Below are 22820 nucleotides of genomic sequence, written 5' to 3' on the forward strand. Positions count from 1 at the left end.
GTCGAGGAGGTCCTTCTGGGCCTTGTCGCTTGCAAGCAGAATACTTGCTCCAGCTGCTTGGTCCCCGCAAGAATGAAGCAGCTGCCGTGTTGACGCAACGCCCGTCCTCGATTTAATAAACATGTCACGTTCACATCTTGTGTTTTGTAGGCGGCATTGATTCTTTCTTTGAATTACAAGTGGGCCCGTTGACGAGCATCAAGAGGCCCGGAAAAGGTTTCCGGTAGGACATGTCCGAATTGAACCGAGACGGGATTGGACATGTGCGCGCGTCAGGGCGGATGCCCACGTCGACACATGCACCAGACAATCGGCCATGAGGCCAACCCACGCCTGGTCGACTGCGCCGTCTATCAGCGCGATGCACTCGAGCTGGATACGCTTTTGAATGTACAAGATACCGAATATCGAAGCTGGTCATGTCGTACTTCGAAGCGGCGACCGCACCTGTGAAAGATACGCTTTTTTCACCACAGGCCGGCAAGCGATGGACGAGACGCACTGGGTGCGCACGTCCTTCGCCGCCCTCCGGGACGAGACCGTGCTTCTGGAACTCTATAGCTCGCTGCAGGAAGGGTCCATTGACGAGGCGCCGGCGCCGGCAACCGCCACGAGCGCGCATGGCATCACCATGTCGTGGGACGAGCTGCACCAAGACGCGGACGTGGCGCGGCGCCTCTTGTTTGCGAGCAAGTCGCCGCTCACGGACGCGCAGGCCAAGGCGAAGCAGGCGTCGCGGGCCAAGACAGGCCGCGGTGCCTCGCTCGTCCTGCGCGAGTCGGCGCTGCTCGGCGAGTGCCCCGAAGCCACGGCCAGTTTAAAACGACAGGAGCGAAGAAGAATGCGCTGTTTGCTCGCATGCTGGTCGCCTACGACAAGTGCGTGGCGGCCAAAGAGGTCGAAGCAGCGCCGGCTGAGGTGCCGCTCGCGCATGTACCCGTGCTGGCCCCGACGGACGCCGCCGACGAGGCGGCGCTGGCGAGCAAGCTCTTCTCGCTCGCAAGCTGCCGCATGCAGCTCACCATCATGAAGGCGCTCGGCGAGCACGTGCAGAAGGAGTGCCTTCGCGACATGGTCGGGTCGATCCTCGATTTCCCAACCATGGCGCTCTCGCATGTCCGCCGCCACTCGCCCGAAGACGCGACCTTGGCTACACTCTACAGCTTTGCGCTCAGTACGCTCGACGCAAAAGACACGATGGCATCGGACGCAATGGACGAGCATGTGCTGCTCTTACTTGCGCTGGGCGTAGCCAGCGGCCAGCTGCACTTTCTTCTGCCCGCGCTCTCGACGCTGCTGTTGGCGCCGCCGACCGCGACGCCGACGCCTATCTGCGCGCCGCTCTACGACCGCCTGCTGCATCGTCTCAGCATGTACGAGCCGGCGCGCGTGCTTGGGGCGTACGACGGGCCGACGCTTCTGCACCACGTGCGTCTCAAACCCGATCAAGTGCCGGTGGTCGTGAGCGGCGCGAGCCTCGCCGTCGACGAGGCCTCTGTGTACCTCTGGGGACCCAAGACGGGGCTCTACAAAGTGAGCACGAGTGCGCGGGACGCCGGGACTGTCCTTTGCCACGCAGAGGCGCGCGACATCCTCGAGCATTTCGTGTCGCCTCCGCACATTGTCAAGGCGATCGCAGGAACCTTTCGCGTCGTGACGGACCTCTTGCACGCACCGTCGCCGTCGACCGTCGGCGCAGTCGTCGGCGCCGACGACGACGGACGCCTTCTCTTGTTCTACACGGAAGGCGACACGCTCGTCGAGCAGGAGCTCGGTGTCGACGACGATTTATGGCTTCCGCCCGCAGGGTCGCTCCTCCGTGCGATCTTTGGTACCTTTGACGACGTGACAGAGACGCTTTCAGACGCGGCGACGGCGACAGACGCCTTTGTCTTGACGCAAGCCGACCATTTGCTCCTGTTTTCCGTCGCGATGCCGCTGCAAGACCAGTTGCGGAGCCATCTCTTTACGCGCGGTGACATGGTGCTGCCCGCGTCATCGAAAGCGCCGACGCTCAGCCTGGCGTGCCTCGAGCAGCACGTGGTCGTTGCCGGGTCCCTCACGAGCATGGATCTGCTGCTCCTGTCTCGGGCCGATTTGCGCGTCCAGCAGACCGTCGTCTTGCCGAATGCCCGGGCGCACGGCGACCAGCGACTGCAGATCACGACGGAAGGCGACTACCTCTACGATGTGATTCTCCGTGGCGCCCAAGGGCTTCGCGTCATCACGTACGACCTGCGCGGCGGCCCCGTGCACCGGTGCCACGTCGATCTTCGCCTCGATATGCTACCAAACGGCACGCATCCGATGCCGTGGACCCCGGGGTCCGCGACGGTGTACACGAACGGGCGGCAGCTGTGCCTCGTGCACATGACCGACGGCATATTGTCGTACGCCTTCTTCTCGTTGCGGGACGGTCGCCTTGAGTCGGTGCAGACGAGCGCCGCCAAGACGGGGTTCGTGCCCCGGGTCGCCTTGGATGCCACGGCGAACGCGCTGTGGGGCTACCACCCACTGCGCCACTGCATCGAGGCGCTTCCGAACGCTGGGCCGTGCGTTCCATTGCGGGCGACGACGGCACCATCGCCCCGGGATCTCTTGGTGGCAGAGTCGCTGCCGCCGGCGATGACGTGGGCGCTGCACATCCTTGGCACGCTCGAGGCCACGGCGTGGCCGCTCTTACATGCCGACGCCGTCGTCGACAAGTCGGTGGCCGTCGTCCCGTTCGCGGTCGACGTGCGTCTCGACACGATGCAGGCGCTCATTAGGCTCATTGACCGCTACGGGCGCCGGTTCTGCGCGAGTGACGACCTCGCACCGTGGGAAAAATGCGTGCTGCGGGCGTCCATGACCGTCTTGACGGCCAACGTCGCGCACTTGCGACCGTTTGACGACGCCAGTATCGTGGCGTGGGTCAAATCGAGTCCCCTCGCGTCGCTCCTCGCCGTCCTCACGCGGTTCCCGGACAGCGACGACGCGATTGTGCAAGCGGCGCTTAAGCTCTACATGGCGTCGCTCGACATCTTTTACGTCCGTCCCACGGACCAGCTCGAAATGGCGCTGCAGTTTCTGGCGCGTGCGACCAAGGGATCGTTGCATGCGTCCGAGCGCCCGATTCTAGCGCTTCTATTGCAGCGCCTCGCCGCCCTCGACAAGGTCAAGGACATTGCCGAGCAAAGCGGCGTGGTCGCGCACTTGACGTCGCTGCTCGCGTCGGCGCACATGTTGTTTGTAGCGCCATCCATCGACGCGCTCTCGACCGACCTCGTCGCCCTCATTTACGCCTTGACGCAGGCGCTGCTGTATGCTGCAAACGCCGCCCGCGTCGCGTGGTCGACGGCGTCGGCCGCGATGTTGGCAATCCTCGAGAGCTGTGTGGCGACGACGGCATGCGCGGATGCATATCGGCACCGGCTCGAAGCCAGTATCGTCGGCGTCGTGCTGCCGCTGCTCAGCACGGCCATGCATCACTTCTTGACGTCGCTTGAGCACGACTCGAGCGTCTACACGTCGCTCGCGACGCCGTTGCATGTGCTCTTTGCCAACGTGGGGGGCCTGGCGACGGCGATGGCGGCGACGGAAAGCTCCACCGTGTCGCAAACAACCACGGCCAAGGTCACCAAGACCATCGAGTCACCGCACGACTATCAGAACAACATGCACACGCTCACCGACGTCCGCGTGCCGGGCGCCACCAAGCTCACGATTACGTTCGACCCGGCGTGTCGCACGGAGCCCGGTTACGACTATGTGACGTTTTACACGGACGAGACGCAGACGACGTACTATGGCCTGGAAAAGTACTCGGGCCGTGGCGACGAGATGAACTGGCCCGGCGTCAACGGCCGCCCGCCGCTCGTCATTGACGCAAGCGCATGCGTGGTGCTCTTCCACACGGACGGCTCGGGCGTCGACTGGGGCTTCAAGTGCACGATCGTCGCCGACGTGCAGTCGCCGACGACGTGTCTCTCGCTGCACTGGTTACGGCACATTGAAGAAAGCATTGCGTCTGTCCTTGCCCACATCGCGTCAGCGCTGATTCGGACGACGCTGTTTGCGCCGCTCTCGTCGACCGAGGTGACGCACATGCCGCTATTGAGTTCGCACCTCTGGCAAGGCGGACGCCACGTGTCGAGCGCCGACGCGCCGGTCGTGGCCTTTCTGCACGCGCTCATCGACCCTGAGACGAGTTCAGTCGCCGATGCCGCCACAACAGCGCTAAAGACCCATACCCGCGAAGACCAAGGGGCAATTGCGCACATCAACCGCGCCGTTCGCGCGGTCGCGGCGGCCCTTCTCCACCACAACCTCTACGGCATGGAACTCTACCAGTGGGCGACGACGGCACTATCGAGTTCGCCGTCGCCGCACGTGTTGAAAATCTGGAAGACGGCGCAGAAGATGCGGCAATGGTTTGACCTGGGTGACGCGGCCGAGTCGAGCATCCACGCGCCCTTGCGCCCGAACGCGGGGCTTCCGGGCTTGAAGCGCCAGCCATCGGCGTTCAAGGGCGCGTCCGAAGACGCGATCGTTGCGCTCTGTGCGGCCGTCGTCGACCGTGCGACGTTTCTACTGTCGTTGACGCCGGCGTCGTTTGCGTTTGTGCGCGCGGCCAAAGTGCGCTGGGGCCTCCTCGCAAAGTACACGACGGCGCTCTCGCGGCAGCACTCGTGGGGCCACCTCGTGCGCGAGGTCGAAGCCGCGACCGAGCTCAAGACGCTCCTCGAGTACCGCCGCAGCTCGTACGAGCGGTCGCAGCAGATGCAGCCCAAGTCCGTGACCGAGCTCGTGCTCGAATTCGTGCAAAGCGATGTCGTTGTGCACGACATGTCGACCATCCTGAGTGTTCGGAAGGACCGTGCCCACTTGCGCGACCTCGGTGTGCACATGGTCGGGTCGGCGCTCGCGGCAACGACGAGCGCGCGCAGCCAACTGCTCTTCCTGCACGCGTTGGCGTCGAGCTTGCGCGCGATGGGCCACGAAGACCCGTGTGCGACGCACGTGCACTTTTTCAACAGTCTCAACGGCTGCGACGAGAGCCAGCGCGAGGGCTTGAGCCAGAGCATGCTCACGTGCTTGAAAGCGTGTGCGCGGATCCTCGAGAGCACGCTGCAGCAGCCCTTTCTCTCGTCGATCGACGCGGCCTTGCTGACGACGCTACTGAAGGCGATCGCGCTCGACTACGACGCGCGCGACGCGTACTTGCTCTACGAGAGCAAAGTGCTGCCGCACATTCTGCGCCTCTTGCCGTCCGAGCACGTGAACCTGCGGCGCGCGGCGCAGTCGATGCTGCGTGTGCTCCTCTCGCACTTTGTCGCGGTCGACGACGTGCCCGAGACGCCGCGCGACGACGTGTCGCAGTTCCAGAAGCAGCTCCTCGCCGCCGTGCGTCTCCAGCTCGAGGGCGTCGCCAGCGCGGTCATGACGGCGTCTCGGTCGTCGATGACGGCCCTCGGACGGCATCTCGCAGGCGCCACGGCGCCGCACGTGCCGCTGCTTCGCAACCACTCGCTGGCGTTTTGGATCTATGTGCCGTCGCCCAACGTCCAATATGCGCTCAAGGTCGGCGACGAAGTGCGCCGAGGACCGCAGTGGGACAGCACGGACGACGAAGACGGCGGTGACACGGGCACGGGCTCCGTTGTCGGGATTCCTGGACCGGCCATGGTGCAGGTACCGAACCTATCTATCTATCCGTATATGGTTAGGATGCTGCATCGTCCGCGTAGGTGAGTTGGCACGCGACCAAAAAAATGGGCATGTACGTCTGGGACCCGGTGACGCCGTCGTGTCAAGTGCAGCTGCTGGACGAAGGCATTGGCGGCATGGTGTTTCTGCACGGCAATCGCAACCTCGTCGCTGACACGGACGACATGGTGCCGTGGAGCCACCACGGACTCTTCCTCACGGACGACGCGCAGCTCAAGTACGTTCTCTCGTCGGGCACGGACAAGGACGTTCTCGTCGAAAGCAATGACGCCCTCCACAAAGACGCGTGGAACCACGTGTGCATCGTCCAAGAGAACGCCTTCTTGAAACTCTTCCTCAACGGCGTCCTGGATACGCACCATACGCTCGACAAGGAGCTCATCTTGCCGTTCAACGAAGCGCCGACCATCCTCGAGACGTCGCACCCGTGCGTCGGGAGCCCGGACGCGCCGACGACCACGTGGCCCGTCGTGTACCCTGGCGCGACGTCGCTTGTGGTTTCGTTTGACCCGCTCTCGCAGCTCGATCGCGCCAACGGAGATGCCCTCGCCGTGACCAGAGGCAGTGCCGTCGTGGCGACCTACAATGCCGGGTTTCCCGGAGCGTACGGTCAACCGTACGTTGTCTCGTTCGATCTCGAGTGGAGTGACATGATTTCTGTAGGCCCTTGGTCGTCGACGGCGACAGCGTCGTCCTCGGCCTGCACTCGACCAGCTCGAGTGCGAAATGGGTACAGCGTCGATGGCACTCAAATGCTGTGAAAGCTCATGCAGAAGGTAGGGGTTCCGTGCAGTGGTCGTGCCGCTGTATGGCGACGCCCGGGATGCGTCTGGCCACGTGAACGGCCACCCGTTCTACTTTGGCGAGCCGCCGCCGCGGGTCTTGGATGCCCCGTCAAGCCAGTGCTGGCTGGCGGCGTTCGATGTGATCAATGTGCCGCTACACGACCACGAAGTCCAGCTGCTCATGCGGTTGAACCCGCAAGAGGCGCCACCCAGCGTGTTTCCGATGGACCGCGCGCTGCACACGCTCGGCTTGGTCAAGACGTGTGCGCAAACGAGCTTTGGGCGGTCGTTTGTCACGAAACCAGAGCTTGTGCGGCACTTGCTCGAGGTCATTCTATTGGGCCCGACCGAAACGCGCTGTGCTGCCCTCCACGTGCTCACGGACCTCACGCCGACATTGCACCCGGCCGTCGTCGACGAGCAGTTCACCGCTGCGTTTCCAGAGCACCCGTCGTTTTTGCTCGCGCTGCTCGAGACGATCGGTGCGATTCTGGCCGTGTGGCAGGCGCCGCCGCCGCTCGTGCAGTGTGCGCAAACGCTCTCTCTGCGCATGTCGGCGCAGTGCGCCATGGGGCTCGTCGACGCGCACATCCAGTTTCTGCGCGCCCTTGGTGCGAGCCGCGCATGGAGTTCGGCGCTCTTTGGTCATCTGGAAGCGAGTTTTGCATGGCTCGGGTCCAAGGCGATGACGGCCGACGACACGATTGCGTTCCAGCGGGCGCTCGCGGCCGTGGCGGTACTCGGTGGCAGCTACGACGGCGTCGTGCTCGGAAGTCGTGTCCGGTGTTGCGTCAACATTGACGGCAAAGAGTCGGTCGAAGCCGGCTCGATCGTGCAATTCCATCTTCGCGGCGAGTCGCGCATGGCGTCGGTGCTGTTCGACTGCGACAATAGCCGTCCCGTCGACGTCCCCATCGGCGACATTGCGTGCGACGACGGCAACGACGAGAGCGACCTCTTTCAGTTTGCGAGTGCGTCGGTGCCGGTCGTCGTCGAGGGCCTCCGTCGCTTCTTGGCACAACCCGTGTCGCCGTCGCACCTGCCGACGACGTACTTGCCGCGCCGCACGCGCGTCGAGAAGACCGACGTCATCGAGTCCGAGCACCCGTACCCACACAGTACCGACCAGACGTACGCCGTCGACTTTGCCACCGCAACGGCCGTCACGATTGTGTTTGACGCCAAGTCGCGCACCGAGATGGACTGCGACTATGTCCAGTTTCGCGCCCGAGACGGGTCCCGCGTGTATGGCGACGACAAGTACAGTGGGACGCACTTCCCCGGCGTCGGTGCACTGCCGCCGCTCGTGATTCCCGCGTCGTCCTTTGATGTCCTCTTCCATTCAGACAGCAACAACAACGACTGGGGCTTCCGCTTCACGGCCACAGCCATGATCGAGCGCGACGAGCTGCCGCCCGAGGTGCCGCCAACACCCGCGTTTGGGGCGTGGTGCGACCTCCGCGCCCGGTGCCTCAAGGTGCTGCAGCAGTACACGCCGTCGTTCTTGTCGTCGTTGCCACCGCAACTGCTCGCCGAAGTGGCCACGATTGCCATCTCGCCCTTTGATGGACGCCCGATGATAGCCATGCCCAAGTCGCAAGTGTTCGAGTCCAAGCACCCGTACGCCAACTCGATCTCCGAGTACATGGCCGTGACGTTCAAGGGCGCGAGTGAGCTCACAATTACATTTGACGGGCAGTCGCGCACCGAAGATGGCTGCGATTACGTCGTCTTCTTCAAAGACAAGACGCTCACGGAGCGTTGGGGGTGCTACCAGTACACGGGTCGGGCCGGTACGGAGAATTGGCCCGGCTGTGGCGGCCGTCCGTCGCTCGTGATTCCGGCCGAGGGCTTTACGCTGCTGTGGTGTACCGACTCGAGCAACGTCGATTGGGGCTGGAAGTTTGTCGTGAAAGCCACCTTCCCGAGCGTGACACCATTGGCCCTGACGCCGGACGCGCTTAACCAGCGGTCGTACCACGTGACCGAGATGCTCTACGAGCGCATGCGACCGACGCCGGTGCCGGTGGCCAGTGCGTTTGACGGATTTGCACGCGCGACGGCTCCACTGCCGTCGCTGCAACGGTATCTGAGCTACATACCACCGACGGCTCCGTTGTCGACGCCAACACCAACGCCCGACGCACGCTACCGCGTCCAGCCGTTTGAAAACGTAGCCATCCACACCGATTGCAACGACGAATCCGACATCGTCGACGTCGTAACGCCGATGACGACGGTGCACGTTGCGGACGCGCGTGGCGACTGGTGCCTCGTCGAGACACCGTCGGGCGACCGGGGGTGGTGCCAATGGCGTCGTGGGACCGGTGGATGCTACGTCCGCTGGCGCGTCCGTGGACGCACATTGATGAAGACACGGTCGTCGTCGGCGTCGACGACAAGGCAGTGATGGCATCCGATGTCGACGAGTCGAACGACGAGCAAGACGAGCTCGCCAACTTCACATCGCATTTTACCATCGAAGAGATCAAGGGCCAAAGCCACCGATTGCATTTGCTCGCGATCGAGACGGCCAACGCCCAAGCCATCCAGGTCGCCCGAGCGACATTACTCTCGCTTTTCCAGCGGCCCGATTTCGACCTCGCGACCTTGGGGGCATCCAGTGGTACCTTCTTAGAGCTTCTCGTTGTCTTATTGAACGAGCCGACCACGTCGCTGGACGCCAAAGCCGCCTTGCGACAGCGCCTTGCCGAGTTTCTCGCGCTGCCGACGGCGGGCCTCGCATTCCTGACCAAGGTCGTCGACTTGTATGTGCACACGCAGAACCAAATGCGAGAGGCGCTGCCGAGGGGCCGAGCGATCGTGCGCACGCTCGAGAGCTCGCATCCGTATCTGGACAACACGGACGCGTACTGGAAGGTCGAGATTCCCGGCGCGACCCAGATCCAGATTGTGTTTGACGCGCGCAGCAAGACGGAAGCGGGTTGTGACTACGTCTGTTTTTACAATGCGTCGGATCGAAGCATAGTCTACGGCGACACCCAGTACTCGGGTCGGTCGGGGACCGAGAATTGGCCTGGCGTCGGCAATCGGCCGCCGCTTCTTATCGACGCCGACCGCTTCGAGGTGTACTTTCATTCGGACGCGAGTGGGAACGACTGGGGCTTTGCCTTTACGGCCTACGGTCTCTTGGGGCCCGAGATGCCACCAACACCAGCATGCGCACCGCGCTCGGACGTCGCGCTCTGGCTCCTCGAGGCGCTCTGTGCCGTGCCGCAAAAGCCGACGCCGGTGCTCGAAGCCCTATACGCACCGTCCGTCCTCGACGCGTGGTCGACGTCGCTCACGTCCATGCCCCAGTCGGCCAAAGTGTCGACGCTTCGTATGCTGTCGGCCGTGGCGTTGGACGCCGCGTCCTGGCGACATGTCGCCACGCAACGCACTGCGCTCTTGAAGCTCTTGGACCTCGTCAAGAAGCGCATGCTCGCGCAGCATCGGGCTGAAGAACGCTCGGATGTCAAGTCGGTGTACCTGCAGAGCTTGGTGCAAACGGCGCTCGCACTCGATCATGCGATCGAGACCCGTGGGTTCCCGACACCCGCGTCCGTCTTGCCGGCGCCCGTCGAGCTTGTGTGTACGAACGTTGACACGCTCGTCGAGGTGGCTCCCGACCTGGTCTGGGCCCGCGGCAGGACCCATCACATCACGGTGCTCCTGCGGCTGTGCACCGCGGGCATGACCATCGGTGTCAAAAGCACCACCCGCGAGCCGCCATGGAGCTTTGTGTGGTCCTCGTCCAAGACGGTAAACGCTCAAGCCCTCGGTGTGCTGCTGCAAGACGGCGATACACTGACACTCGAAGCCGACTTAAGCCGAGGCGAACTGTCTTTGCGCAAAAACCGAGCACTCGTCGGCTCCGCACCAGTGCCGCCGGACGTCGGCGACCTCGTACCCGTCGTCGCGTTCGGTTCCATCAACGACGCCGTCGTCGTGTCGTCCGAGTGGACGCCGCCGATGCGCCACGACCCGACGTGGTACACCAAGCTCATGGAGAGCAAGGCGATGCTGCTGGCCGAGACGAGCCAACGTCCAACGGCGGTGACGCTGGAGAGCATGCACCCGCTGCCCGACGATGTGGCAACCAAGACAGTGCATCTACCCGGCGCGACGAAACTAGAAGTGCGCTTTGACCGACACACGCAAATGGGCTCCCAGGATACACTTACGCTCACCACACGGTCGCAAACGGTCGTGCTCACAGGTCTCGACGGACAGCTCGACCCGGACGCATCTGCGTTTGGCCCAATGCCAATGACACCGCAACTCGCCTTGTCGCCGGGCGACGTCGTCGTGCGCGGTGACGATTGGATCTACGGCCAAGAAGATGGCGGGGCGGGGGCCACGGGCGACGTTGTCGAGCTCTGCAGCTGGAAGCAGCGCGCAGGCACTGGCGTCAAGGTCCGCTGGCGCTCCACCAACACCGTCGCGCTCTATCGGTACGGCTACAACGGCCATTACGACGTGTACCTCGTGACGGCGCGTCAGTCATCGGTGCTGTGGCTCGACGGCGACAACGTCACACTCACCGCGACGCCGTACCAGGCGTCCGTGCAAAAGGATCACGAGTTCAAGGGGAGCTTGGACTTTGGCCAATCGACGGTCGTGTCCTTGCCGGTGACGCCCACGTTGCGCTTGCGCGACGACTTTAGTCTGCAGTTTTGGCTCCGCTTGAGCGGCGATCTCTCGACCAAAGAGAGCAAGCGGCCGCCGCAGACGATTTTGGTTGCCGGTGGCATCGACGACGACGACAATGCATGCTTCCACATGAGCGCGACATCGGACTTAAAGATTCGACTTCTCTTCAAGAGCGGCGGCTTCCTCGACAGCATGCTCTCCGAGGCTCTTTCGCCCAATGCGTGGGTGCTGCTATCTATCGTCGGCAGTGGCTCCGACGTCTCGCTCTACAAGAACGGCGAAAAGTGGACGTCCCATACCTTCTACGGGCGCACGGCGTACGCAACGCCCTTTCATACGGTCTTCTTGGGCTCGTCGTTGGCTGCGACCCGCCCCGGTTTTAAGCAGTACAATGGACTCCACGGCCAGCTCCACGATGTCAAGATGTGGGACGCACCGTTGACGCCCAGCGACGTCCGGCGCGAGTTTTTGGACAAATGCGCGGTCTTGCCGAGTGGGTTGCCCCCGGCGCCGCCCCTGTGCCACTGGACCACCATCAACAAAACAGGTCGCGACCTCTGTACGCTCAAAGCGTCTATCGCGATTCAGCGAGGCAAGGTCTATTACGAGGTCGCACTGCTCTCGGGCGGCTCGGTGCTCGTGGGATGGGCCTCACCGCAGTGCACGCCCCGACACAAGAGCTCGGTTCTCGGCGACACTGGCGATGCATATGCGATCGACCTCCACAAGCAGTACATGTGGCACGACGGCCCGTTACCGTTCAACGCGCCGCTCGAGACGTCGGTCAAAGCGGGGGACGTCGTCGGCTGTCTTCTCGACTGCGACGCGGGCACGATGGCGTTTACACTCAACGGCCATCGCGTCGGCGACACGTTTGGCGCGCCGACAGCGCTGCCACAGGCGGCCAACAAACGCGTGGCGGCGCTCCGGGTCGCACCAATCTTGCGCGACCCGAGCACCCCGCGGAGCATGAGCGCGCGCGAGGCCAGAATCGCAGAGCTGCTCGCCATGGGCTGCTCGCGCCACAAGGCCATTGAGGCGCTGCAGCGCAACGACCAAGACGTGGCATCGGCGCTCGAGTGGCTGTTGCACAACCCCGATATGGTTGTGCCGTTGGGCCCGCACGTTCGCCTCGTCGAAGAAGCGGTCCCGAGCGCCAACCGATGGCAAGACCAAGGCGGCTTGAGCCCTGCCGTGGCCTTGAGCCCACTCGGTGCGCAAGGGGTCGCGTGGAACCTCGGGCAACGGCCGTTCCAGTACCTCCCCGACGGCTACGTCGGTGTTGTCACGGGAGCAACCGACAACGCGGCGCCAACAGCACCTCTTGTCGTCTACGACTGGGCGGAAGACGGGTGGGAGCCGATTCAGGTTCGGCACAAGCTGCTCGACCTATCGCCTCGGCTGTTGCACCGGTGGCGACTGGACGAAGGCCACGGCACGGAGCTTCGCGATGCGATGACGTCGACGACCGGAGTCTTGGTGTCGACGGCGTCGTTGCGGCCCTGGAAACCGTGGCTCTTCTCGCCCTTGTACCAGCAAACACTTGGCGCGTGGGGGTATAAAGTGACCATCTATGGGCACTACTACGCCGAGAGCGCGCCCACGACGCGATTTGTGTGTCCGAGCTCCCTCGAGTACCCGCGCTTCCACAAGCACAACGTGCAGCTGGTCGAGTTTGCCAACGCCAAGTTTCTGCAACGGCAGCTCGACGTGGCCCACGGCCTCCGCGTGCCGTGGTCGGAGATTGCGCCGCACGACGAAGAGCTGGTGCGCTGGCCGCTCTTGTGCGAAGTCGCGTACGGTCGATTGGCGGCACCGGGCGCAAGCGACGACAATGCGCTGTGTGCCAACCACGACCGCCTCGCGGCACGCTTCAGCTACCTCCAGCAGTTCAACATTGCGATGCACCGCCTCTTGCCGTGGGTTACGCTCGAGGCCGACGCACCCGTGGGTAGTCTGACCGACATGCTCGGGCGCTGCCGAGGGCTCCTCTTCCATAAGCTCAAAAAGACAATGTGGGAGGCCGCGCTCCTGCGCACGCTGCGTCCGGGTGCGGCCGTCGACTTGACGCTCAACCGACCGAAGGCCATGCGGCAACGGGCGACGGGCGTGCCCGACGAGGATGCTCGGTCCGCGCTCTTCGCGCAAGCCTTTCGCCAGCTCAACGCGACTGACAACTACCATTTTCGGCGCCACAGCAACGTCTACTACGTGAAATTTCTCGGAGAAAACGCCGAGGACGCTGGCGGGCCGTATCGTGAGACGTTTTGCCAGTATGGCGCCGAGCTCCAGAGCGCGCAGCTCCCGCTGCTGCTGCGGACGCCGAACGCAGCCCACAACGTGGGCACGGGGCGTGAAAAATGGGTGCTCAACCCGACGGCGTTCGGGCGCCAGCACCGGTTGCGACGGCGCCTCCTCGAGTTTCTCGGCAAGCTCCTCGGCGCGTCGGTCCGGTCGCGCGATTACTTTGCCCTCGACTTGGCGCCGCTCGTGTGGAAGTACCTCGTGCACGAGCCCGTCGGCGTCGACGACCTCGAAGCCATCGACCGCATGCTCGTCCAGTCGCTCGCCAAGATCCGCACCATCGACGAGCTCGGCGTCACTGCCGAAATGTTTGAAGACATTGTGCTCGAGACGTTTACGACGCTCTCGATCGACAACCGCGTCGTTGAGATCACGCCCAACGGACGCCAAGTGGCCGTCACCTTTGAGAACCGGTGTCGCTTTGCCGACCTCGTCGAAGCCTATCGGCTGCACGAGTTTGATGCGGCGCTCTCGCAGCTCGAGAGTGGCCTCGGGAAGGTGCTGCCGCTGCGGTACCTCCGACTCTTTACGGCCCGCGAACTCGAGAGCATGGTGGTCGGGTCACCGGACGTCGACGTCGACTTGCTCCAGCAGTGCACCGAGTACAGCTCGTGCAGTGCGTCGGACCAGCACATTGTGTGGTTCTGGGCCGTCCTCCGCCGCTTCTCACACGACGAGCGCAGCGCGTTCTTGCGCTTTGTGTGGGGTCGGTCGCGGCTCCCGGCCGCCGCGACCGAGTTTCCGCAGTGGTTCAAACTCCAGTCGTTCACGAAAACGCCCGCCGACAACTACCTGCCCGTCGCCCACACGTGCTTTTTGCGCTCGAATTGCCGCCGTACTCGAGCGAGGAGCTCCTCGCCAAGAAGCTGCTCTACGCCATTTACAACTGCCAAGAGATTGACGCCGACGGCGACAGCGTTGCAGCCAACCAGCTCGGCTGGGACGAGTGATAGCGTCGTGTCCGAATAATACACTTGCAGGTGCGAATCAACAAACGACTAGTTGTTGAGGATCGAGAGTCAATCGCCCATGCCCACACACACTCAAGGACCATAGACGGTCGAGTGCGATTACTTGGCCTCGGACAAGAGCGAGAGCACGCTGTGCGAGAGCTGCCAGCTCGAGACGCGCGCTTCGTTCGCGGCAAAGAGGTCGCTGCGCGTGCACGGCACGTCGACGGCCGACGTCTGCGCACTCCAGCGCAGAAAGACGTGTTCCCACACCTACGAGACTTTTTCAGCCATAGAACACCGAGAGCAATTGCTGCGTACGCGGACCGACCGAAGCAGCGTCGAGAGAATCGGACGCAAGACGCCGTGGGGCATGTACGTCTCTGTGTTGGTGAGCTCGGCCCGGAAGCCGTCGAGCCACGCCCAGAGCGACGCGGTGCGCTGGGAAAGCTCCATCTTGTCGCGAGCTTGCACGTTGTTGAGGAGAAAGGTGCCGAAGCGGCACGAGTAGATCGAGTCGGCGAGGAGGCAGAGGTACCCTTCGTTGAACTCAAAGTACGCGGGATAGAGCTGCTGGAGCTGCCACACGCAGTCGAGAAACTGCATTGAGGACGAATATCAAACGTACGAATGCGACGCCAGTAGGTGTACCTGGAGAAAGATGGGTGACTCTTCGCTCGACGCTTTCTCGCCATGCGCAAGCCGCATCTGGAACGGATGCCCAAACGCCAAAAAGTCCTTCTCGATGAGCACCTGGAAGCCGTGGATCGTACGGTAATATGGGTCCAAGCACAGCTGCGCGAGCGCCGAGAGCTGCGACGTGCGGTCCCAGCCGTGACTGCAGTGCACGAGGACCGACGTTTGCTGCGTGTGCAGCAAATCCACGATGCGCAGCGTCGCCTGCAGGCACACGCGAACGTAGTGGAGCCATTTGGTGTCTTCAATGTCGCCAAACCAGCTCAAGTTGTCACACGTGAGCGAGAGCGAGAGCTGCCGCAGCTTCTTCATGCTACCCGCATGTCTTCATACAGAGCAGCCACGTTCACGACAGGAGTACCTTTCGCGCATCGTGTGGATGTTGGGGATGTTCATAAACTCGACAACGGCGTTCTTGTAGCGCAACGGCGTCTCGACGCCGTACCCTTTGGCACGGTTGGCCTACGCCCGGCGAGTAGCAATGTATCAACTTGAAACACAGGGTCGCGTACAACTGCACTCGACATGGGCCGGCAGTCGATGATGTGCACGGTCTGACGCATCGGGTTGGCGTCGCCGATCGCGGCCACGAGGTCTTCGTCGACAAGCGAGAACGCGTTGCTCATGCCCACCTACCGACTGTCCGCCTCATATGTGAAGACTCGAGGCGCACCTTGGGCTGGCTCGACCGGGTGAGCGACGCGCCAGTCTCGGGGTGGAGCCACGTCAAGGCCGGGATGCGGCCGATGGACCGAAACTGCGCGGCCTCGAGCAGCATCTATAAAAGAGGGTCACATGCCACAAGGCAAGAAGAGGAGGTACGTCGTCCGAGATGGCGGCAGGCACAATGAGTGTTTGTGGGTACGACTCGATTGTAGCGTAGCCGGCGTTGATGGTGGTGCGGCGCCAGAGGGCGGCCTTGTCGACACCGAGCCGGGCCCACTCGGCGTCGGCGTCGTAGACGTCCCAGCCGTTCGGAAGCGGGAGGCAGTCGTCGAGCGTGCGCTCGTCGAGGGACGTGCCATCGTCGATTTTGCGCGCGGAAGGCGGTGGGCAAACGCAAAGAGGTACGAGACGTCGTCGGGGAAAGCGTACATGAGGAGGATCTCATGAACCTTCTGGAGCACCGCGGCTTTCTCCGGGAACGTCAAGTGGAAGCGGCGGTGGTCCTTGGTCGTGATCTTGATCATGCTCGCCTTGTCGACCTTCTCGACGCGCGTGATGGCGCCGAGCGGGATCGTGCAGTACTCGTGCACGCGCCGGAGGCTGCGGAAGCGCCGCAAGATGCTTTGGAACGCGGTGGCATCTTCGTCGCCGCTGGACATGGACGGGTGGTAGTAAAACTGGAGGCGGTACGTCGTCATCATGAGGCGACCGGGCAGCGAGTACTCGGTCTGGTCGCGCGGCTGGTCGTCGTCGACGACGGGCGACGTGGTCGTCGCGTCCGGCTCGGCCATGGTGCGCGCAACGACTTGGTCCTTGAGCAGGTTGAACGCGGTGTTGAAGCGCGACTTCTTCTCGGCCGTGAGCACCGCGGCCTTGGCAGGCGGCTTGGCCGGCGGCTTGCTCGTCGAAGCGCCCGCGAACGCGAACGCAAAGTCGCAGCGGATCTCGGCCATGACCTCGCGCTCGCCAAAGAGCTTGGCCATTGGCAGCGCCGCCATGTCTACGACGCTCGACCGCTGCTGCAGCACCGGGCTTGACCGGCTGCTCATGCTCCGTCGAAAAAGAATCCCAAGATCTGATTTTTTAGACAGATTTAAAACAATCTTGCATATCGTATGCAAAACGAAATATTTTAATCCTCGTCGTCCATATGGCCTCTCGTCGATGCGATCCAGCCGCCCGAGGTCGACACCGTCGCGGGCGCCGACAACGACGGCCATGGGACTGCGCAGACCATGGCGATCAGCGCGCAGCTCATGCAGCTGCCATGGGCATAGGTGCGCGGCTCGCCAACGACCATATTAACAGCGACCATGGCCGGCCATATCGCGCTGTTGGTCCTCGGCCCTCCGTCGTCGCCGCTGAGCGGGCGCGATCGACGCACTGGTTCCCACTTCCCACCGCTGTACTGCAGGAAGCGCTCGCAGGAAGCACGTCAATGGTGTGCGTGGCCATTGGCGACGACGCTATAATACATGCAGCACGACTCGAGCCACGACGTCGTTGGTAGACATCGATGCAAACGCGATGCCACATACGGTCCCCGGTCGTCCATGATGATTCTGTCAGCGAGTAATGAACGCATCGAGTCCATGGCAGCGAAATCAAATCACTCGTTGAACGAACGTTCTCAGACGTCGTCGACCTGAGCAGTCGTCCCTGGGGATCAGCAAGGACAAGCGGGATGGGTCCGTCGTCTCGGATTCTCGGATCGTCATTACCGATTTCGCCACGCACTTGAAACATGTTCAAAGCAGCTCTGATCGCCTTGATTCTCGGCGCCGTCGTGGCGGTGCCGGCGCCCTTTGGCACGCTCCTCGGCGTCACGCACGGCAACACGAGCGTCTACTCGTGCAACCACCCGACCGAAGACAAGTCCAACTACTACCCGCCAGGCACGGACGAGACCAACGGCACGTACACGGGCCTCCGCTGGCAGTGCGTCGAGCTCGCGCGCCGGTACCTCTTCCTCAACCACCAGCTCCTTTTCGCGTCGGTCGACGGCGCGGTCGACATTTTCAACCTCTCGACCATCACGGACGTCGGGCGCAACGTCTCGGTGCCGTTCACCGCGCACGCCCAGGGATCGGCGACGCCGCCCGTGCGCGGGTCCCTCCTCATCTACAAGAACGTGGGCTACTACGCACCGTGGGGCCACGTCGCCGTCGTCGTCGACGTGCACACGAGTCATATTGACATTGCCGAGCAAAACGTGGACGACAGCGTGTGGCCGCCGGGCCAAGCGTACTCGCGTCGGCTCAACGTGACGCGGTCGAGCGCGTCGTTTACCGTCGACAAGCTCTACGACGACGAGGTCGTGCTGGGGTGGATGACGACCCCGTTGCACCCGGCGTGCTAATTGCAACAAAACGACACTCATGGTCGCTGCACGTACGTGGGAGGTAGGTTGAAACATTATATTGCAATAATGGAACGACGTACTATGCCATGCGCGTGTTGGAGTAGACCACGGAGACCACGTACGCAACGCATTTTTGTACTTGATTTTTGTATGGCCATCCCGTCAACCCCCTCTTGATTAACATGTAAAGAATTGATAAAAGTGAATCAAAGAACGAAGCAGGGTCCGCAGTGTTGTACTTTGAGGCCCGTAAGTGCTACATAACGTTAACTTCACTCACTGTCAATCCAGGTCGAGGTGGCAGATGAAATCTGAACGATCCCAATGTGCTGACAACTTTGTGGCTTATATCATTTCGTGTCGTACCCAATCATGTTAAAGTGTAAATGATAGATGATTTCAATTACCAAGAGCGCATAGTACCACGGAATTGGCCGCGCCATCCCTACCGGTATTAGGTCGGTCGTTCTATTGAGCCAAGCGGCGTGTTGAACCAGCACGTGGAAAATGGCGCCAAAAAATGGCGCACCAGCAGCCGCCTACCTTGCAGTTCGGCGCATCCGGATGCGACGGCCGGATTCTCGATTCTGGTTCACCAATCCGCGGCCTGAACGAGTGAAAGCGCTTGTCGCGTTTCTTACCCGCATGTCGCTTCTTCGTGTCATCCAATCACGTGTCGCGATGCTCACGTTGGCGTCGTGGATTGGCTACAAGGTGCGGATTCTTGCCCAATGGTGGAGAATGTCGGTGCGTTCGGAGCGTGTTTTGGCCAATCGCTGGCACCCGTGTCCTCTCGTCAAGCCTCACTTTGCAATTTGCTCCCAAGAGCTCCAGTAGGCCGTGTACAACGCTTAACCTAACTTTAAAGATGGTCCCATTACCCCATGCCATTACCCGATGATGTGCCCGCGCAACGGCAAGCAACTTCAGCATCGACAACATCGGTGAAAGCGACCGTCGGGTTGGCCACCAAACACCAAGTAGACGGTCATTGTCCACGCCCATCGCCCGGGTGCGCGTGAGCTCGTTGTTTTCGCTCGAAAACCGCTTGCACGCCCACTCGGTCGCCCGGGGTGCTCTCGGCCGTCCGCTTTGTTCCCATGGCCCACGCGCTATCAACCAACTTGATGCCGGTGGCTCCCGCGCGTGTTGGCCGAGTGTCGTTCTCTAGTTGGCTGCAGGCGCCGTTTGCTGTCTCTCGCAGCGTCTCATTGTGTGTCGGCGGTCGGTGGTTGTGCCTTTTGTGCTTGTCGTCAACGCCTCGCGGCCGACTCGATGCTACGTCGTTGGTATCTCGGGCGGTGCCCAACAGCAGCCTCCAAAGCGGCTCTTCTTGAACGTCTTCATCGACGATACGATCGCGGCGTCTCGGCGAGACGGCAAGCGGTGCAGCTGACCGCAGTGCTGGCTTAGTTGTCACAGAGTCCAAGCACTTGTATCGTTTCCCGTTCTTCGCGTCTGTCTTCGCGTGGTGGTGACTCCGGTGTTCAAGGCTCGGTAGTCCAGGTGGCGGCGTTTTTGTGCTCAAGGCTCGGCAATCCAGGTGCTCCGGGCTCGGCGGTCAAGGTGCTCAAGACTCGGCTTTCAAGGTGCTCATGGCCCGGTTGTCCCAGTGTTCAACGCTCGAATCGAAGTTTCAGGCGGCGGCGGTCATGGTGTTCAAGGCGTGGTGTCCAAGACTCGGCGGTCCAGGCGGCGGCAGTCCAGGTGCTCAAGGATCGATTGTTCCAGTCGTCAAGGCTCGGTATGAAGGTTCAGGCGGCGGTGGTCAAGGCGTGGTGTCCAAGACTCGGCGGTCCAGGCGGCGGCAGTCCAGGTGCTCGAGGCTCGGCGGTATACATTTATGCGGCGGCGGTGTGATGGTGCTCAAGGCTCGGTTGTCCCGGTCGTCAAGGCTCGGTATGAAGGTTCAGGCGGCGGCGGTCAAGGTTCAGGTGGCGGCGGTCAAGTTGTCCAAGGTTCGGCGGTCCAAGGCTCGGCGCTCAAGGCTCAGTGGTCCTGGTATGCAAGGCAAGGTGGCGAAGGCTCTATTATTATTCAGATTCTCAGGCGGCGGCAGTGAAGGTGGCCATGGCTCCGTGGTCCAAGCTGTGCAGTCTCGGTGTCGAAGATTTGGCGTGTCGAAGTTGCACAGGCCCGGTCTGGGTGAGGTTTGCAGTCTGTGAACTCGTCAACGTGTGTGCTTACTCGGTTGTTTCTTGTCGTTGTATCTCGGTCGTCTGGCGGGTCGTCTTATGTCACGGTATCTCGGTCCTTCAAGATGTGGCCACTTGGTCGATGGCAGTCGGTCGAAGTCAAGTGTGCTCGCTAAATTGCAAGTCCGGTCAAGGTGTGGTGTGGCTTGGTGTCGTGGTATCTTGTCTGGTGTCGTCTATTATTTTGGTAGCTCATGGGTTGCGGTCGCTCAACGCGTGGTCTATGGTGTGATCTGGTGTCGTGGTATCTCGGTCGTCTGGTGTCGTGGTATCTCGGTCGTCTGGTGTCGTGGTTTCTAGATTGTTTGATGTCGTGGTTCGTGGTATCTCGGTCGTCTGATGCCGTGGTATTTCGGCCGTCTGGTGTCGTGGTGTCTCGGTCGTCTGGTGTTGCGGTGTCTCCGTCGTTGAGTGCCGTTGTCTGTGGTATCGTTTTAGTGTGTCAAATCTCGGTTGTTTATGGGTAGCAGTAGTTCGAAGCGTGGTCGATGGCGTCGCGGTGTTTTGGTCGCTGGTTGCCGGTGGGGTCGTCTGGTGTCGTGGCAGGGTGGTCGTGGTAACTCGGTCGAATTGTGGCGTCGCTGTGGTGTCGGTCGTTGCCGTGGTTTGGGCGGTCGGTCGAGATCAAGGTCTTGCCCATTAACGCAATGTGTCTATAATCGAGCGTTTGTTGTGTCGTGAACATTGAAATTGCGATCATTTACTAAGTAGACACATTGGTCGGTCTTTGCTAGCTACGTACGCGGGAGAAACAACTTGAATGGTGCCGCATAATTCTTGGCGTAATGCGCATGCGACTCCATCGATTAGGGGATTCGTTGTCTGTCCAGCGCACCGAAACATTGTACCGCGTCACGATTACCAGGCGACGTCGCACGTCAATCGCGTCGGCGCTGCGTTGCCGAAAGACGATGCCAGAAGCTATCTGTCATTTTGCAGCGCTGTCCATACCGGGCGCCAACGTCGCAACACAGCGCTGCTACCTCGAGTCGATGCGAACGCTGCCTGCTTTGCCTTTGTTTGAACGAGTGTTGTGTGATTTCCATCACTTTACATTTTCGCGGACGCATCTTTCCTTCGCAGTCACTATAAGCTGCGTGTTTTTTAGCGCCGGGCGACACGGAGTTCATGCTCCCGGACGGGCGTCGCGGCTTCGATGGCCAGCGAGCGACTCGGACGACGTGGGCCGAGCGACCCACGAAAAACCTGGTGTCGCAGGATCGGCCGTGATCTTGACCGAGCGTCTTCCAACCGCAAGCCTCACGGTCGACAGCTTGCGAGCTATACAATCTGGTACTGTATATTGCTCTAGGCGACCTACCCGACCACGAGGCGTCAGTCGTATGCGTCGTCCTCTGCCAGCGTGGCTCCACGTGCTGCCACGTACATTTTTCGTTTTTATATTATTATTGCTACACACATACAAATACGCCGTATATTTGAAATATCTGTATAGTAATACGAGTCGAATTGAATGCCCGCGGACGCGGTTTGATTGGCGGTACAGAGCCAATGGAACGCAGGACTGCCAAAGCACTGGCCGCCAACCCATAGCGCAATCTGCATCATCGCCATGTCATCGCCCGAGACGACCTCGAAGCGCACGCGCTCGGACGAGCCCGAGTCGACGGCGAAGAAGACCAAGATCTCGCGCACATATGAGGACCTCGTGGCCCTCAGCAAGGCCGACCCGCGCTTCGCCGAGCGCTTTGAGGGCCGGCCGAAGAGCTGGGTCTCGACCGCGACCATGAAGAAGAGCTCCAAGGCGCAGTACAAGCGCGTCGTCGCGCTCGATTGCGAAATGTGCGTGACGATAAGCTCGAGGAGAGACGACCGCGACTCGAAGGCCTTGGTGCGCGTGACGCTCATCGACGGCGAGGACCCGGATGTGATTCTCGTCGACCTCATCGTGCACCAGCCGCCGGTGGGCCGCATCATCATTGACTACAAGACCAACGTCCATGGCCTCACGGGCGAGCTCATTTACAGCTCCAAGATTGACGTGGCCCGCGCGCGCAAAGAAGTGCTCAAGTACATGGGCCCCGACACGATCCTCGTCGGCCACAGTGTCGACGGCGATTTGGCGAGTCTGCTAATCAGTCACACCAACGTCATTGACACGGCGCTCATCTACAAGCGCATCGACGTGCCCGAGCTGAGGAGTACGCCGGGCCTTCGCGACCTCACGCAGCAGCTGCTCAAAATCGAGATGCCGCCGATCCACGACTCGTTCTTGGACGCCAAGATGACGATGCTCGCCGCCACGTATGCGCTCACAAACCCGGTCGGCGAAGTGATCGCGTACGAAGCGCCCACATCGAAATGGGGGCCGCCGACGCCGGTGCCCATGGCTGTCGGAAAGCCAGCCGCTGCCCCGGTGACGATGCCGCCGTCCGTCAAGACGATCACGTCGCCGCCGTCCGTCGCGGCGACCACGTCGGCCACGCCCAGCGCCGTTGTGGCACTCCCGCGCCCGAGCGACAACGACGGCCTGGCC

The 22820-nt window shown here is 61.9% G+C and overlaps 5 protein-coding genes across 5 annotated transcripts in view; 4 read left to right on the forward strand and 1 right to left on the reverse strand.

The window, feature by feature from the left end:
• Positions 1 to 487: 487 nt before the first annotated feature.
• On the forward strand, positions 488 to 14404 carry SPRG_15526 (hypothetical protein; the record flags this gene model as incomplete). The annotated part of the gene is made up of 7 exons (XM_012354577.1): positions 488 to 815; positions 896 to 5673; positions 5730 to 6325; positions 6373 to 6439; positions 6490 to 8821; positions 8869 to 14263; positions 14299 to 14404. The coding sequence occupies 7 exons, from the start codon at positions 488 to 490 to the stop codon at positions 14402 to 14404; spliced, it is 13602 nt and encodes a 4533-aa protein (XP_012209967.1).
• A 120-nt stretch (positions 14405 to 14524) lies between these two features.
• On the reverse strand, positions 14525 to 16815 carry SPRG_15527 (hypothetical protein; the record flags this gene model as incomplete). Its single annotated transcript, XM_012354578.1, has 8 exons — positions 14525 to 14677; positions 14726 to 15004; positions 15056 to 15413; positions 15462 to 15562; positions 15613 to 15732; positions 15774 to 15878; positions 15923 to 16105; positions 16177 to 16815. The coding sequence occupies 8 exons, from the start codon at positions 16813 to 16815 to the stop codon at positions 14525 to 14527; spliced, it is 1938 nt and encodes a 645-aa protein (XP_012209968.1).
• Positions 16816 to 17490: 675 nt separating this feature from the next.
• SPRG_15528 (hypothetical protein) lies at positions 17491 to 18214 on the forward strand. The gene has a single exon (XM_012354579.1). It carries the CDS (start codon positions 17511 to 17513, stop codon positions 18123 to 18125), a length of 615 nt encoding a protein of 204 aa, XP_012209969.1. The 5' UTR covers positions 17491 to 17510; the 3' UTR covers positions 18126 to 18214.
• Positions 18215 to 20470: 2256 nt separating this feature from the next.
• On the forward strand, positions 20471 to 21241 carry SPRG_15529 (hypothetical protein). The gene is made up of 2 exons (XM_012354580.1): positions 20471 to 21086; positions 21134 to 21241. Exon 1 carries the CDS (start codon positions 20518 to 20520, stop codon positions 20788 to 20790), a length of 273 nt encoding a protein of 90 aa, XP_012209970.1. The 5' UTR covers positions 20471 to 20517; the 3' UTR covers positions 20791 to 21086; positions 21134 to 21241.
• Positions 21242 to 21896: 655 nt separating this feature from the next.
• The window catches only part of SPRG_21575 (hypothetical protein), a gene marked incomplete at both ends in the record, with an annotated part of 1299 nt that continues 375 nt past the window's right edge, over positions 21897 to 22820 (forward strand). The window contains one exon of the mRNA XM_012354581.1: positions 21897 to 22781. Within this exon, the coding sequence (XP_012209971.1) occupies positions 21897 to 22781 (885 nt within the window). The remainder of the gene's footprint in view (positions 22782 to 22820) is intronic.

This window comes from Saprolegnia parasitica, assembly GCF_000151545.1.
Source record: "Saprolegnia parasitica CBS 223.65 unplaced genomic scaffold supercont2.169, whole genome shotgun sequence".
Lineage (NCBI taxonomy): Eukaryota > Oomycota > Saprolegniomycetes > Saprolegniales > Saprolegniaceae > Saprolegnia > Saprolegnia parasitica.

Bases quoted from the DNA above. Each gene is read 5' to 3' on its own strand.
- SPRG_15528 (XM_012354579.1), top strand. From the start codon at position 17,511: ATGTTCAAAGCAGCTCTGATCGCCTTGATTCTCGGCGCCGTCGTGGCG.
- SPRG_15529 (XM_012354580.1), top strand. From the start codon at position 20,518: ATGGGTTGCGGTCGCTCAACGCGTGGTCTATGGTGTGATCTGGTGTCG.